Below are 17,262 nucleotides of genomic sequence, written 5' to 3'. Positions count from 1 at the left end.
GAAAACGTGAGATTGAGACCTGTTTATTATTGATTAGCGCGAGGTCATTATTTTGCCAGTTTTTGTTTTAAGGATTATATCGCTCTTAAAAACATAACAAACAGTTTGGGTAAAATATACGATCCGTGTCGATATTCTTAAACAAAAATTATTAAGAGCAAGGAAGAATTGTAGGGGTGGGCATCCCAAAGGCTGCACTCCATGAATATCTGAAGCAGGAGAAGCATCGAATGAGAATGTGATCTGTTGTGGATCTTTCCTTTCGATCGCGGATCCCGATACTGATGGCCCTACACACCGTATTTTTAAGGTTTCGTGTAAAACAAAACTTTGTTAAAATCGGTTCGTTGTCGGCCTGTTTATCTCTCGGTTACATGCCCTTTTCTCAGAAACGGTTGTACCTAATGACATGAAAATTTGTAAAAAGGTTGGAGCTATGAGCTCGCACGCGTGCACTGAATTAGCACCGAGCAGGGCTATTCTAAGAAAGAGCCCATACGAAGAATCTGAAAAAAAAATTATGGTGATCCGTGCATATGCACGTAGGCCTCAAATTACGATATCTGCTTAAAAAAGTTGGATATAGTATGTTTTTATATTTTGAAAATTTACTGCGAATCTCCCTTAAGTTCATCCTAAATCCATAAAATTTACAATAATGTAACTTGAAGTATGGTTCACCATACTGGAAAGTTCAGTAGAAATCCTGCTAATATTACGAAAGTTCTAGTAGATCAAAATTGACCCTCCTCCTTCAGAGATAAAATGTCAGTATCACATTGAATTCAATATAGTTCATAATTAACGGATACACACTAAGAGGTATGTATAAATGCAACCTTCACAAAATCTTTCACAACTGAAATGCTGAGGTCCGGTTCCTAACTTATTTTTTTTTCCCTTAGATTTTGTGTTTAGGTTTTTACGATAGATCCGCGCGATTCATTGTTAGTGTTAGTGTTCAGAAGACACCCCCCAATTTCAAGAGTCTGGCTAGCGCAGAGAAGTGGAGACGCGTTTCGTCGGGAAACCTCAGTGGAGCTTCTGTATTTGCGATCCAACCTCAAATTCGCCAACTCCTTCCTCTAGGTGGACTCCGGCAGGTTTTTAGAGTCCTAATGGTTATACGTAATAAATATTGATTTACCTCTCCGAAAAGTGTCAAGTGGGAAATTACTCTACGAAAGTTTTCCTTTCCTTTGAATGCGGTTCAAATTGTAGCCGTTAGAAAAAGAGAAAAGTCTAAAATAAATAAAATTCAATATTTAATTGGTAAGTGGACACAATGATCCAAGAATGATATATATACTATGTAGGTAATTCATTTTATTTTGATTGCTAACTACCACATTTTAAGAACTTCAATTAGTTAATCGAAAAAGTGAAACTTTCCTGAACAGGTGTCCTCCAATGGTTCAGACAAAAACAATAATAAATTATGAGCTCCGATAAATAGTACGTATAATTGACAACGCAGATAATAAAATCAAGATAATCTATTTTGTGTTCAGACAAATCTCCAGCCATGAACTTACCGAAAAGTATTTTTTTCAGGGTATAAAGAGACAGTTCAGAACTCAAAGTTATCAGTAACCTGTAAACATCAAATAGAGGGTAGTTGAGTCAGTTCCAAATTAAATTAATATGAAGTGTTCAGTAGCTTTCTGCGTAGTATTTGTGGCCATTTGGGCGGGCGCAGTGTCTGCACAAAGTCACAATGTAACCTGGGGAGCGGTAGGCAAACATGATACTCTGCTGGATCGGGAAATTGTTGTAAAAAAGTCTAAGTTGTTACAAATTGTCACCGAGGATTTCACGTATCCGCGTAAGGTAAGGATTTTTAGGAACAAAATATGATTGGAGCACATGTCGGTACTATCTTTTACTTTACAGGGTTATAACAATAATTATAATATTACTGCAATACGATGCACGGATCAATACACGAATGGCAAAGGGGGCTATGCAGCACTTCTGAACGGTGGACCAAGATTTAAAGAAGTGACAATTCATTTGAAATCGCAGAGAAATCATGGATTTAATTTCATTATTGAAATTTATGGAAGATAGATAATAATCGCTACGCTTCAAATAATACTTAAAATCATTGTTGTACCTGCTATAATTTATAATTTTGTATAACGTATGTATATTTCAAGTTGCTATAATAAATGCTTCAAATTTCCAAGTGGCTTTAGGCCACTTTCTGAAAATTTATTTGATTTATTTTATATTTTGATTTTTTATCATCAGCATTTTGAAATCGTAGCAGTAGAATGGGCCGCAGGCTATTTTTTGTTGTAATTTTTGACATAACGGAAATTGTAAGAAAGAGGAAGGAAGGAAACATATCCGATCTCGTCTTTACATTTCTGTTTACGTCAAGTAGCAACTTTTTGGAGTAGTTTCTGCGCTGAAGTTTGTATCCAACAGTTCTTTCAGATCTTATTTCTCTTTCATTTGGCTCTTTTGTTTAATGCAAAATGTAATTATTTATTGAGCTGCGGATTGATCAGGCAAAACCAGTCTACAAATATTAGGCAAGGTAATATCCATACGAAACTTCAAATTGCTGATGACGTCATTTGGGCCGATATAATGGGTAGTGAAATGTAAAGAACATCTTGTACCTCTGGAATTATTATGGCTAAAGGAAAGTTCGTTTTGAGAATGATGGGGTCCTGAGTCCGCATCAACTTGATGCTGGACTGGACCAAATAGGGAGCAACTTACTCGCTCTTTCCTGGTCCACGGACCCCTCGCTTAGGGCTTGCACCCAAACTTTTAAAAAAGTCAAGCGACGACGGCTTTACGGTTTCTTATCAGGGCAAAGGCAAATTGAAGTGCTCTAACACACTTCAAGGCCCTGATCCAATATGGATTGTTGCGCCAACGATTTTTACCATTTTCAATTTTTCACTAAAATTTGTCTTAAACAAGATTGATAGGAAAATTAAAACCACATCTTAATAAAATATTCGCAACGATTTTCAAATCACATTTTTGCTAACTCAAACTCTGGTCCGACAAATAGAGTTTAAGATCGCTGTACTGTAAGTTCATTTAACCTCTCATTGCCATAAATGCCTTTATGCTGTGGGTTTTTAGGTTTTGTTGATACTTTCATACCAATTAAAATCTAGTTTGAGATGATGTAGTTTCAAATGTCGTCTGAGAAAACGTGAATTTCGACACTTTCGAACTTTGTCAATAGATATTCCAAGACACAAGTCTACTGTGCATAACTCCGCCTCAAAAGCAGTGGTATGTTGACTTAGGGGCTGTGACATGACGTGCCTCGGACAAACTCCATGTATTTCAGTATACGTCCCGTCTTCTGCTTTAGATCCATTGGTATACCATAGTATGTGTTTGATCACCATATTGGTGGGCCGCAGCTAAGTATGAGTTTCATCATGGCTTGACATATTCAGTATACCATGTGTGGTAATAATCTCTTAATATTTCAAGCCGTTTATCTAAAAGGGATGGAAGTTGGAGTTCATTAACCTTTTTATTGAATGCCGGGAGATTAATCTTCTTGGGATATATGTATAGTGGGATTTGTGCGTTTATGCTACGCTTTTCATAAATCCAGAATTTTGTGTGCTAATATTCCGTTTCGTTTAATAAGCAGCTATCCATGTGGACAGCTCTGCATATGTTGGCATACACACATTAAAATGAAGTGTTTAAGCCGGCCTTGCCTTTCAGAAACGATTGTAGAAGTTTTGATATAGTGCCTTCTGGTTGGTAATTAAAGGAATTCTTTTTTTTTTCTTCTCACGAATTCGCCAGCATTTAATGCGCGACGGGCCAGTATGTCCCTCGCGCTGCTTTAGCGGTGGCATCATTCGTTCTAGACCAATCAACGGCTAAAGTTGAAGTGCGATTGTCTTAGAGGGAACGGCTTTGCAGTCAGTGACGGTGTTAAAATGTCAGCGTCTTATGAGAATATAGTCGATTTGCGGTTTACTATTCCCACTATAAAATGTACGAAGATGAGATAATTTGATGAACCCAGTATTCATAGGTGAAAGGCCATGGGTGCCCGGATCATCGACGATACGCTTGCTCATTACGGGCTTATAACCCTTTACTCACATGGCTCCAGATGCCGTCTGCATTTTTACCCACATGACCATTAAAGTCGCCTGTAGTGATAATGCAGGTCTTCGCACCGAGAAGTTGCCAGAAGGCATCTTTCTCAGCTTCAGGTCGACCTCTCTGTGGTGCTTACGCGGTGAAGAAGTGAATTGGGCGATCAGGTGAAATAATGGTGAGCTTCATCAACCGATCATCAAATCGTGCGACTTCTTTAATGGCATCACGGAAACCCTCTGAGATGGCAATGCCGATACCGAATTGAGTGTGTGGGAAACTAAAATACGAACTTTTGTAGTCATTTTTACCGCTTTCGCATTCTAAGACGCAGCTTTTGGACCAGACAACCCGGTATTCTGCAGAGCGCAGATATTAATGCACCTTGTCCGAAGGGCTCTTGCGAGTTCCTCGGTCTTTCCCGTGAGAGTATCAATATTTGGTGTGCAGATACAAATTTGCTTTGTTCATATTAATTTAGTTACGTCCAGACGCCGTCCATTCGTCCAGGACCGGGGCCCGCGACTACCGAGTTGAAAACCTTAGCACTTTTCCCAAATGCCCTAGCATTTTTCCATTCAAACGATTATTTCGTTTTTAACGACATTGAATGCATTTTCTTTGTCGGCCTGTCACAGGACCTGTCATCAGGTTAAAGTTAGCATTGTGGAGTAACTCTCTACTATTTATCTTGCTTCCTGATCTCAGCATTTTATTTTTGTTTTAATGTGCATAGTAGAAAGTATGTTGCCCCAAACCCCTCTTCCTTATCTAAGCTTAGGGCCCTCATGCTATGTAAACAGCATGGCGGAGCTACGAGGTCTTCAGTCAGAAAGGGGGTTTTAAATTGCGTTTAGGAGTGATGCAAGGAATCCCAAATTACCTTCATACTTTCTCCTTGCCAAGAAGAGTATATTCAGGAGTTTCAACTCCCAGGTCAATAATCGAAATTTTATGGTAGAGAAAAGTCATTGCCCATCTTCGATCGCGACAGCAATTGCGGGAAATGAGGGCTGATGTTAGTGTCGTGTGTGTTGAAGTGCATTGGTGTGGGCCCGCGTGATTGCGAGCACATGACTGCGGATATATGGTATTGCACAGCTGTTTATGACTTGTCACATGGGATGGGACAACATACACAAGAAAACCATCTAAGCGACATCGGCACAATTATATGGGTCATAGGCTAGTTAACTACCTCGTACCTCGTCTTCTTACTCCTTGCACACCACGAATCTGTCCCTGATACACCCAGGTTGCTTGAGCCAGCACTATTCTTATGTTCCTTCTGGAAATTACAGCATAGTTAGCTTCATGGTTTGGTTTGGGGTTTTCTGTCATCCTGAGGTGCGCATGGCTTGACGGGTGCTCCGCTACCCACGATCCTGCCTTTATGTCGACTTCCTATGTTGCTGTTCTTTGTTAGCAGTCTACTGTGTTTTTGTTTGCTTTTGTTTGTGTAAGTTTGATTATATGTGGTCTTATAAGTACGGCTGTAATTGACAGTTCAAGTGCTCACTGGCTCTGTAGACACGATTGGCTTGGTAGGTAATCACAGGAGAACCTCCTGGGGCGGGATGTGATCAGTAACAATAAGCATATTGAATAATGTTCTACAATCGAACTTAATATTTTGTATGGAGCCACTTGTGTTTCGTCTGATTTGACTGACGGAGTGAACTCCTTGATGGACTTTATCGACCTCCAAAAAGACCATCACTTGAATCTTTTCTTGCCTTCCTCTGTTTGTTATGTTCGTGCCTAGTGGCAGGTGGAGGTAGCTACGCACAATACAAGCGCGCTCTTGTTTACTGGATGACAAATATCTTAATTGTAGGTTACATTTTAAACGGGCACCATAAAATATGGCTGATTACAGAAACGTGAAAGTGAATTGTACTAAACATTTGATGAAAAAAAATATTGAGTTTCTTGTCTCACTCAAGTAGTTAGTCTGAATAGCAGTAACAGTATCCTACACTCGACCATAATAATCTAGCCTGGGATGGGCTTATCCTTTCCCGAGGTTTAGTTGTTGGTCTAGTGGAAAATGAGGGAAGATAGAGTTGAAATCGTACCCTTTTTTACTTACGTAACAACCTCGGGGAATGCTTTTTAAGGAAATGGATTATTGGGAGATACATATATGGTGTAGTTAAAAGCACATTTTCAAGACGCTCAATGACAGATAGAAAAATCCCTATAGTTTACAATGCTATTTTCTTAGCGTCGGTTTCAGGCTACGCTTATAGATTTGGCTTACTATTCTCCCGACGTAGCCAGAACGAACATCAAGAAAAGCCTAAATAGCCTGGTAGTGAAGTCAACAACAAAATATGAGCCGACCATCACCCGGCTCCCCCACTCGATTATCCGGCAATTTTGTCGCACTCATGGGCGTGTGAGGACATAATGCTATTGAGGTAGAAACTAGAAAAAACTCTAGATTGGCAAAGGGGGGGGGGGGGGGGGAACTGCTCGGTTGGTTGGAATGTGGGGCAGAGCTCCGGATCGATCGCCTAACACCGTAAGTCATTCGTTCTTGGACGACAGGCAGCCGGGAAGCCGGGAAGTCGGCAAGAAGTAGGGCGAAAAACCGAGGCCGGTGAAGTTTGATAAACAGATGCCCCATCATGTGGCATGAAGAGGGGCTTCATGTGACATGAACAAGGTTGTGGTTATCTATTCGTTTTAGGATGGATTGTTCTTTAAACTCGAAGAAAAAGGCTGACATATTACTACTTTGGGTTTTTGCGTGTTCAGATTGATAGTCGTGTTATATCCACTTCACGATTCGATAATCGTCTGAAATTTTTGATAAAATAAAACGTTTTAAATTCCTCAAATAATTAAAATAAATGAAGTGAACATAAAATATTCGCTTCGCTGATGCGTTTCTTCTCACTTTTCAATTATGATTGAATAGCATTCATGCCTATGTGTGGTATATTTTGATACAATATCAAAGTATGTATCGTTAAAGTAATATAAAAAATTGGAGGCGATAAGTAACCATTATAATTGCCTTATGTATATTTAAATTTATGTTGGGCCTAGGTGATTATTTAATTTCAACGGTAATCACAGCTTAATCAAACGGAAACTATTTAAATTAAATAATAAATTATTTAACTACATAAGGTTTTGTAGGGTCTTTTTCAAAAAAAAAATATTATTATGAGAAGTCAATTTGTAGCAGTTTGTTAATATAGCGCTTTGGCGCAGTGGGGTTAGTAGACGAGCAGATATGTACATTTCAACATAGCATCCTTTATATCCGCGGCATAACTAAAGTTAGAAAGAAGCTCCTTTTACGGCGAGATAATGTTATCTATCCGAATGCCGCAATCGAATAATAATTAATAAAACATTTTATCTCCCACGGGTATGATATAGGAGATTTTAAAGGAAGGTTGGGAATCGGTTTTCTTGAAATCTCCTTTTCCATTGAATTAAATTGAGTCAGTCGACACCGGTCCTTTAGAAATAATCTCGTATGGCCGATCTCTTCCTCCAAGTAGATGATATAGGCATTTGGAAGATACCCTTTGATTCATAGGTTCGCTGGCTGCTACTTGCTAGTCGAGAAATTCAGTTTGGCTACTTTTCTTTTAGGCGGTTTCCAGGTTTTTATGAATTTCTGCAATGCGTGAACACCCCTCCTTTTGAGCAAGATTTTCAGCAATATAGGCACAATATTCCAAGACTATATATGTACATATATATATGTAGCATGCAGCATATCCGCAACTAACCTCTCCGGCGTCACGCTCCCGCCCAGCACCTGGTTTAAGTTCCTTTTCTCCATCGCAAATCGTGGGCAGTGAAACATCACATGCTCTGGATCGTTCGGTATGCCATCGCATCTGGGACAATTCGGAGAATCATCCAACCCAAAGCGGTGCAGATACTGCCTGTAGCAATGACCATGTCCCGTGAGAAACTAGGTAATGTGGTAGTTGGCTGGTAGTTGGTTGAGAATGAGCCTGTGTGCCCATCGACCTTTCGTATACTCGCTAGAGATCATGTGACTCTGGCCTTGCACGACTTGCATGGTACAGGTCAGGTCAGGCATGTTAATTTCTTTAACCAGAATGTCGACAGGGATTATGCCTGCCACCACTAATACTGCCTCATCTGATGTGGTTCTAAAAACACTGGAAACCCTCAAAGCGATCAGCCGGTAAACTGAGTTCAACTTCCTGCAGTGTTTCAACCCACATTCGGCAACAATTTTGCAAGTGCCGTGGTGGCACTGGCTGCCTTTTGGCATGCATATTCTAGGTGTTCCGTAAAATTTAATTTGGTGTCCATTATTATCTCCAGGTATGTGATACGACCATGTATCCACCTTCCACTTTCACAGTGTTATTTTTCTGCGGTTGGTTATTAAGACCGCTTCCGTTTTCGCGTCCGCCAAGGTCAGCCCGGCTCTTTCTAGCCAGGACTTTACCGCTCTCCCTGTTTCCGTCGCCTAGATTTCGATATCTTCTGGGTGTTTTGCGGCACCAACCAGAGCTAGGTCATCAGCAAAGCCGGCAATCGTAGTCCCCTCTGGGGCGGGAAGAGCAAGGCACTCATTATACCTGATATTCCGCAACAGGGGACCAAGTACCGATCTCTGTGGTACTCCGGCTGTAATAATGTACTCTTTGGGGCCCTCGTCTGCCACGTAACTTAGAGTCCTCTTTGAGAGGTAGTTTTCCACCGAATTCGCAAAGTATTCGGGAACACCTATGTCAGCCAACGCCCCTTTAATTCTATTACAGTTGGCCGAGTTGAAGCAGACAGATAGGACGATACGATGCTAGGTTTGCACGTGGCTTGCCAGGTTTCGGAAGCATCACCAACTTTTGCTTTTTCCACTGGACAGGGAATATTCCTTCTTTTAGGCATTCCTTGAAGGTGTTGGCGAAAAGGTCGGGTCTAGTCTTGACTGCCAGTTTTAAAGCTCGTTTGCGGATACCATCCAAATCACCGATCCTATCATATATTTCCCGCAGCTCCTCCACAGTTACTGGAGGTATTATGCCCTATTTTCGTGGTGAGAAAACAGGGCGGTAATAATCTTTTTCAGTAGGCGCGGATAGGATACTTAGGTTGATTTCCGCGGCCTTGTCATTGCCATTCTGTAGGCCTCGCCCCAAGGGCTTATGTCGGCATGGCCACACAGCTATTCGAAGCATTTCTTTTTGCTTTTTCGAATGGCTTCTTTTAGGTGGCCACGCAATTGCCTGTGTGCCTCCTCTCGACGGTCGCCACCGGGTTCTCTCCTCTGCCTTTGGCAAAGCCCGCTTGCTCGGAAACATGTGGCTCGGAAGCTTGTGATTTCATTGATCCACCAGCAGTTGGGTTGCCTACTGGGGAGCAATAGTCTTTTGAACATAGTAGCATCGCATGCTTCCGCCACCCATCTGGTGAATTGGGTGGCTTTTTCTCTAGCCCTACCATACATTGATATGTCGGATTTGAGCGCCACGGTAAGTCTGTCCCCCTCGAAAGCTTTCGCCGTCCAGCCGAGCATACCACCCGGCATTCTGCGAGAACTCTTTTTCGAGCTCAATCCGCCCTTGATTTCTATGTAGATTGCCTGATGATCGCTGTGGGTATAGTCCTCACTGACAAGTCAAGCGAATCTACTGGCTAAAGTGGCACTCACATATGTCACGTCCACTATTGACCCCAGGCCCCTTCCCCGGAAAGTGTACGGGGCCCCAACAGTCTCCAGTACCACGTCTAGCTCCGCGAATGCTCCGACGAGGACACGTCCCCTCGCATTTGTTGTTCGGCTGCCCCATTCAAGAGGCGACGCATTAAAATCTCTCGCTATTATGGTTGGCCAACGTCCTCTTGCATCCAAACGCAGAGCGCAGCAGCTATAGATGTGGATGCCTTTCACCTTCGCTCTAATAAAGCCCTCCTCCGGGTGCTCCTTATTTTCTCGAAGGCTGCTTGGCTCGTTTGGTCTTTGACCCAAATGCTACCACCGTGTCTTCGATATGCTTCACTTATTATGGCCACATCGATGTTTTTTCGCGCATAGTTTGTGAGAGTAGACCCTGCGCCGCCTCGCAGTGGTTGAGGTTGATTTGTATCAACCTCATTTGCGATTTGTGCTAAGGACTCTCCTGTATTCCGGGCAATGTGCCGATGATCCACATCCTCCTTCTCTTTACACAGTAGGTAATTTGGGTCAGCTCTGCAGTTCTTGCTGATATGGCCTTCCACTCCGCATCTCTTTGAGTGTTTCGACCTGTCATTTGGATTAGTGCATGCGTTCCTAATGTAACCGATGCCAAGGCATCTAAAGCATCGCTTCAACACCACGTGTTCCTTCAGACGACACATAACCCAGCCTATCTCACTCTCCTGCTAACACTGGTAGGCTGATGATGGCGGTTTGTGTTGTAGGCTTTCGTCGGCGTTTTCAGCGATGACTCTTGTAGTGCAGCAAGATCGAACTGCTTCTCCTACGCTTCGCGAACCTCGTCCTTCGTTGTGATTTCATCTATATGCTTGCAGATTATAGTGATTTCTGGTCTGCTACCTTTTATGTCGGCTTCCTGTCCTAACGACGTTTCCGATTTGGCTCAAGAATTTGTCCACGGTTACATCTTTGGATTTCTTAAGCTCCAACATAGGGTCTACCTTCTGGGACCTCTAATGCGGCTGACATTGTCTCCCAAGTTGGTGATTTGGGGGTCAGCCTTCACCCTCCTGAGAATGTAGGCATATGACCCTTCGCCTCGTTTGGAAATAATAATCACCTCCGGTATTATCTTTCTCCGATCATTTCTTTTAGGCGTTTCCACTTTCCGCCTTTGAAGGTCCGTTCTCTTTTTTCGAGGTCACCGGTGCAATAGTTTCACTGGCAGCTTCAGTCATAGTTCTTATGAGCTCCGCCTTTTTGGGAGTTGAATCCTTTTTTCTTTTCGGGGTTTGTTGGCCTGTTGAGTAGTGCAGCTTTTCGCGCAGCCTCTTCACCGGTTTCTCCCTTTTGTATTTTGAACCGGCGCTACTTGAGTTGCCCGGTTCACTTTTTCAATCAATAGCTTTCTCCCTCGTTCATTCTGGGCTTTCCCGTACGCCAAACGGATGCCTCTTATCATGGCCCTAATATTCTCGTAAATGTTACTGCGCTCCTTCACAACAGCTTCACGGTCTTTTTACCTGGGACAGTAAAGGCAGCTCCAGATTGATCGTTGCCCAAAGCATTGCTCGGATGATTCGGCGTCAAGGATTCCTCCTCATCGAAGAATCTCGCTACACACTTCCCACTGAGCTAGCGGTTGGATCCAGTTCCAGTCCCTCCCGTACGCTTGTAACATTAGATGCCATAGTAGCCAAGGTTCCCACTACTGAGGCACTGCGGTCATTGGATCTGACCATGAGACTCCTTCTTCTGGCCGCAACCTTGTAGAGGTGTAGACACGGGATGAACAAGGGCTAGCTTGTAGGAGGCTTATTGTAGAGTTTAGATATCAACTAATGCAATTTCGCAACATTAAATTTGGTGAAATTGGAAAGGAAGTAGTTTAACTATAGTGGTTTGGTTTTTGGTTTCCGGCGTTGTGCTTCCCGCAAAACATTCCTTGACGCTTGCACCCTTCTTTCAATTTTTGGCGTCGCTCGGAGCGACCTATTCGTCGGCCATCCTGGGGTAGTGAATTATATCGGATGGCATAAACCGCAATAGAATTTTCGGCCTCACTGAAGGTGTCACCTAGTCATTGCCACTTTTGTATTCAACACATCAGGGGGTATCCGACCTGGAGGTTTATAAAGTTCTTCGTCTGATATTGCAGGCGCGAAGGTTAGTAGCGTTCCAGTAACAATAGCGGACAGTTTCCATGCGCTGCTCTCATATACTGGAACGTATAGAATATTGGTGTAGACCAGCTTAAACGGGATGTTGAACTGGTATTGAGTTAACTTCATATCAAGACTTTGGGCAAGGCATCAAAAGTGGATTAAGAATTGTTAACACAAGGAATGACATCAAGTTCGGTACAATATATAAACTTGTCCCAATCCTCGGTATTCTGCCCATTGATGCAGTTGCCGAGGAATGCGGTGACCAGTCAAATTAAACTTGGTTTTGTTGGCATTCATTTTCAGTCTAACTTTACTTGTCTTCTTTTTTGCGGGGTATTTGGCTGAGATTGATGACTCGGTAAGAGAGCAAGCAGATGCTATCAGCGTAGGTGAGATTGCGAAAGATGACATAATCTATTGAATCCCTTCACATATTTCGACATGGATGGCGTAAGTGATAACAAGAAGAAATAAAATAAAATAGCAAACTCTGCGTTTGACCTAAAATTTCTCGGAGTATTTACCTCGATCCAGCAGGAGATATTTTGTGTGGACATATTTCACTCGCGCACTCTCAAAATCGATAAAGATTAGGGAAAGCGAGGATCTAAATTTCGCATACTGCCGTATAATCATCAGAAGGTTGTTAATGTGATCGGTTCAGGAAGATACAACGCGGAAACCAGCCTGCTCACTGTCGATCAGGCTTTCGAGATGTTTTTTTATGTGTTCTTGGACTATGTTAAATATTATCCTTGCAATGGCAGAGAGCACGTATTTCAGCTGTGCCTGCCTTGTTCAGTGTGCATCTCATTAGCTTTTGGACAGGATGTTCGCTGATGCCTTCGATGGATTGATAGAAGCACAACTAGAATATCCCAACGGCCTCCTTACAAACTTAAGTGCTTGAAAGGATGCTTGAATTTGTCCTTGTATCAGACAGATAGTGGAACGATTTTGTACTTATATTTCCAGGGGCCGGGGACCATATAAACCACCTCAATAGCTCCTTTAGGGGCTTTATGTTTGAATGTTTGGTCTGAAGCGTCAGTATTAGAATTGACTATTTCTGGAAACCACTAAAGCGAGCCTAATTCCATCCGTGTACTCAAGTTTTCCGAACATTCGTCTCCATATCGAAGAGTATCCAGCTATCATTCTCTCGGTTTCAGCTCTTCCTGGGTTTCTGTGAGTTGATTCTAAAAACAATTGAATCATCATCATCATCAGTCAATGAAATTTAATCGGGTACTTGATGATAAGATAATTTCGAAAGAAGAACTACGTCGGCGAACGGGTCAAATACTGGTGATGGTTTTGATTAAAATACAAAAGTGATAGTAGGTAGGTCGCATAATATGAAACGCAATGCTGTGCAATCCCTTGCTCCACAACAGCTGCGGAGTAGGCCATCTTAGAACTACGTATATCAATGCAGAAGAGTGTACGTTCTGTGGCGAGCCCTACAAAGATTTGAATAGACTACTTGAAACATTTAATAAATTCGAACAAAAAGTTTTACGACCGTTTGTTACACCCATGTCGAGAAATGGGCAAGGGTTCTTGAAGCATGGACGACGTTAGGGCGTGAGTAGTTAGTCCGAGTAAAACAAATATATGTCTCACCCTTAGTGGAAATTACGATTTGATAATCGGCAGATGAAGCTGACCATTATATCACGTACTATTCACTACTTCACCACGTACGCATCACAGGGAGGTTGATCTGATGCCAGGAAACATGCCTTCTGGCAACTTCACGATGCAAAGACTTGCAACGTGCTTATTGATGATTATATCATCATTGCAGGCGACCTTAATGGTCATGTGGATGAAAAGACAAAGGGCAATAAGGGTGGCGAGCGAATCGAATGTCCACCAACCTGTACATTGCTATAGGCAGACGATGTTTTCCTAGTCTAATAGCAAAAATGATCCCTTGCAACTTGTCCAAATATGGAATGATCGCTTCATGCGATAAGGTCTCAAATTAAATCAAATGGAACAGATACAGTTCACTGTCAGTGGCATTGACCTGCCCAGAATTGAGCGATTTAAATATTTCGGGTCAATATTATCAGCCAATGGAGAACTGCGTTATGAGATTGCTTTACACAACCTGAATTGTGCCATTTCACAACTTATGCCAAATCTAAAATTTACCGCAATGTTGTCCGTCTAGTTGCCCTCTATGGTTCTCAGTGTTGGTCGACCATAAAAGACAATGAACGGCGTCCCGCGGTAAGGAAGACGAAGATGTTGCGTTGGACTAGTGGCGTCACAATTGCAAGCGAGGTGTCTTCCATGGTATAGTCATGTAATTCGCTCTAACGGAAATTCACTCGCCAAGATTGGTCTAAGCATCGAAATCTATGGTAAGCAATCAAAAGGGCGGACGAAACAACGGTGGTATGATACGCTGTATGGTGATTTGATAGCCTCGCGACTGCATGCAGATCTGGTCTTTGATAGAACAAAATGATGCAACCGGTCATGACGAGCCGACCCTGCTTTTGAACGGGAAAATAACTGAAGAAAAAGAAAATGTTTCGACAGCGTGAGTAGTTTCTTCAGTCAGTGATTGGGCCCACCTAATAGGATATGCAAAATGAGATAGAACACTTGTACTATTGAATGTGAAAACTACTCTTTCCTTCTCGTTTAGGGTCATGGGCCAAAAGTGGTACTGCACTTGCACTTATATTGGAGTTTTTATTATTTTAATTTCAATTTTTGAGTGCTGGTTTGTTTTACCTGTACGGCTCACTTTCTCCAAAACCCTAAATTTTATAACATAGATCTTATCAGCTATTCAGTCAGTATATAAACGCTTTTGAAAATACCAGTAACATTCAATAGTTAAGTAAAGTTCAACGGAGAAGCTGCTTAATTTAAACAACATGAAACTTCTTATAATTTTTGCTGTAGTCATTTTGGCAGCGCTAGTCTCCGGAGAATCCAGCCAAAAACATAACGTTGTTTGGGGCGTCGCTGGTGAAGGTGATGTCCGGTTGACCCGTAGTTTTGTTAAGATGGGATCTAAATTCTTGAGGAAGGTTCAAAAAGTTTTGGAATATTCTGGCAAGGTAATATTTCGGACAAAAACCCCATAGAACGATTGCATTTTTATCCAAATTTTATTTCACAGGATGGTTACGTTATAACCAGCGTTCGTTGTTATGATCAGAGCACTGATGGTGAAGGCGGGTACGCAACTTTACTGAGGGGTGGTCCTGGATTTAAATCCGTAGAGATTAATTTCAAATCTCAGAGAGGACATGGTCTGAATTTTGTTGTGGATATAATCGGAAAGAAAAGTGACGGCAAGAACGACGTCCCAGCTGGTCCAGTGCTAAATGACATAGGAGATATTCCAGAGCCGATGGATGATTAGAAGGCATATCTAAGGAATACATTAGAATTGAATTTATATCCACAGTTTATTGGAATATTAGGTCTAAATTGTATTTTCTCGATTCTTGAAGTAAATGTTTTTATGGAGTTTCATTTACTCCATTGGTAGATTTCCACTTTTCTTAAAAGCCTTAGACTCCAATTTGTATGCTTGAATAGAAAGATTGAAATACTTCCGGAACAATTAAGGAAACTATTCTTCCGAAGTTTTTATGCACATCTGCGGAAATGAGCTGAATGTTTTGTAGACTTTACTTTGAATAGAAACAGGGTAAACGCTAATTAGCCGACCGCGAGCAGATGCGCTGTTTATGAGAGGATGGGCTTCACAGTGTTGTTTTTATCAGCAAGGACGATCCACTAGACTGTGGTCTTGTTCGAAGATAAACGCCCTGGAGAAAATTCTACTGAGGTGGCTATTTATAAGAGAATTTGGGTCTCTCCCATCTTATTCCGGTAATCGAAGCTTCTCTACGAAGCTTATTTAAATTCGGAGTTCAGTGGTGCATATTTTGCTAGGTGGATGCCAACTATAAACCCCATGAATCCAACTTTTACAGCCAGACGCAGTGCAAAATAGAGACTCAGCGATTTTGCTTGGGAGAGAGTTTATCTGTTTTTTTTTTGTGTAGCCACGGATGCGGAATGTTTTAACGGTGTTAGCGGAAACTGCTGACGTACACGATATACGAACCGTGGACCGGCAGGTAGAACACCAATCACTTCGCGGAACTGTCATTAGCAATTACTTTCGGGCCCATGAGCTAGTATGTTGCTAAGTGCGTGGCTATAGCAAGCCATTCCCTTTGTACGTTTGTTCTAAATGCCACCTCATTTCATGTTCCGATTGTAGCATGTGATCCACTGCACATTCCGAATGTTGGTTCTCCACGTCACGAACTACCTGCATAAGAAAATTGCATGCTCTGCGTCTTCTTGTCGTTGCCAAACCTATATAAGTACCTGGATGTAGCCACCATGACCAGATAGTATCTGAAATAATTGGTAACTTAAATCTCAATGGCGACGATTAACTCACTTATCGACTATTAGAATCAATTTTTGTGTTCGTCGGCCTTTCGTTTAGCTATTCTACTGGGTCTGTCATCTAACCACTGATTTTGCCCTTCACTCGTTGTTTTTGGTTAACATCTTTCATTACATCTCTTGAGTTAACACAGCTACCGGCAACAAACCGGCCGCGGCTGCCTGAATGACCACGACATGCTTTTTCTGATATACCACGTTGTTTATGATGTAATCCATAGAGAAGTGGCGTAGAGCAAGACCGAGCTAATGACTTGACGAAGCAATATTCTGCTGATGCTTGTAGGTCCCCGATATTTGGTATCATTTGGGAGAGTGCTGCCTGTAATACTGATGCCATTTTCTAAGCATATCCTTCGTGCACCTTAAATCTTAGTCGAGTATCGAGTATTAGCAATAATAATAATCGTTGGCGCAACAATCTATGATAATTGGATTGTCAGTGTTGGCTTCGCCCAAGATTATTACCCTGATTTGACTTAGGTACTCATTCGGAGCTAAGTCGATTGGTGGCAGTGAGATTTGAACCGCACCTTCTGTTCGACAGCCTAGCGCTCTAACCACTACGCCATCCGGTCATGAGCATTACCCCCAGTTGTTTGGTTGCCTTCTTCCTTCTTGTCGTCTGGTTTCCAACTCATGTCCCGATGTATTCCAGGATTTTTCGGGCTGTTATTAGGATGACTTCCGTTTTGTGATCCCCGAGTACTAGTCCCGCATGTGTTGCTACCTACATTTCGAGGAAGTGCGTTGCCACTACTATCACGGTAATATCGGCGGCGCAGACAAGAGCCTTCGGTAAGGGCAGGCCTAAGACTCCATTGTACATGATATTCCACAGAGTGGACTCGGCAGTGATCCGAGAGGCATGCCTGTTGACAAATG

General features: G+C 42.2%; 2 protein-coding genes across 2 annotated transcripts; both read left to right on the top strand.

Annotated features, from left to right (window-relative positions):
- The first annotated feature begins 1,575 nt into the window (after window positions 1-1,575).
- LOC119661509 (probable salivary secreted peptide) lies at window positions 1,576-2,099 on the top strand. The gene is made up of 2 exons (XM_038070879.1): window positions 1,576-1,830; window positions 1,894-2,099. The coding sequence occupies exons 1-2, from the start codon at window positions 1,645-1,647 to the stop codon at window positions 2,068-2,070; spliced, it is 363 nt and encodes a 120-aa protein (XP_037926807.1). The 5' UTR covers window positions 1,576-1,644; the 3' UTR covers window positions 2,071-2,099.
- A 12,666-nt stretch (window positions 2,100-14,765) lies between these two features.
- LOC119661710 (probable salivary secreted peptide) lies at window positions 14,766-15,438 on the top strand. The gene is made up of 2 exons (XM_038071165.1): window positions 14,766-15,002; window positions 15,065-15,438. The coding sequence occupies exons 1-2, from the start codon at window positions 14,817-14,819 to the stop codon at window positions 15,308-15,310; spliced, it is 432 nt and encodes a 143-aa protein (XP_037927093.1). The 5' UTR covers window positions 14,766-14,816; the 3' UTR covers window positions 15,311-15,438.
- The last annotated feature ends 1,824 nt before the right edge of the window (window positions 15,439-17,262 follow it).

The sequence above is a fragment of the Hermetia illucens genome, chromosome 1 (genome assembly GCF_905115235.1).
Source record: "Hermetia illucens chromosome 1, iHerIll2.2.curated.20191125, whole genome shotgun sequence".
In the NCBI taxonomy this organism is placed as follows: domain Eukaryota; kingdom Metazoa; phylum Arthropoda; class Insecta; order Diptera; family Stratiomyidae; genus Hermetia; species Hermetia illucens.
The sequence above is the reverse complement of the archived record's forward strand: the minus strand, read 5'-3'. Positions and strand labels throughout refer to the sequence as shown.

Excerpts from the sequence above, each read along its gene's own strand:
- LOC119661710 (XM_038071165.1), top strand. The coding sequence starts at position 14,817 with ATGAAACTTCTTATAATTTTTGCTGTAGTCATTTTGGCAGCGCTAGTC. Across the intron at positions 15,003-15,064 it reads TTTTGGAATATTCTGGCAAG|GATGGTTACGTTATAACCAG; the intron begins GTAATATTTCGG and ends TTTATTTCACAG.
- LOC119661509 (XM_038070879.1), top strand. The coding sequence starts at position 1,645 with ATGAAGTGTTCAGTAGCTTTCTGCGTAGTATTTGTGGCCATTTGGGCG. Across the intron at positions 1,831-1,893 it reads ATTTCACGTATCCGCGTAAG|GGTTATAACAATAATTATAA; the intron begins GTAAGGATTTTT and ends TTTACTTTACAG.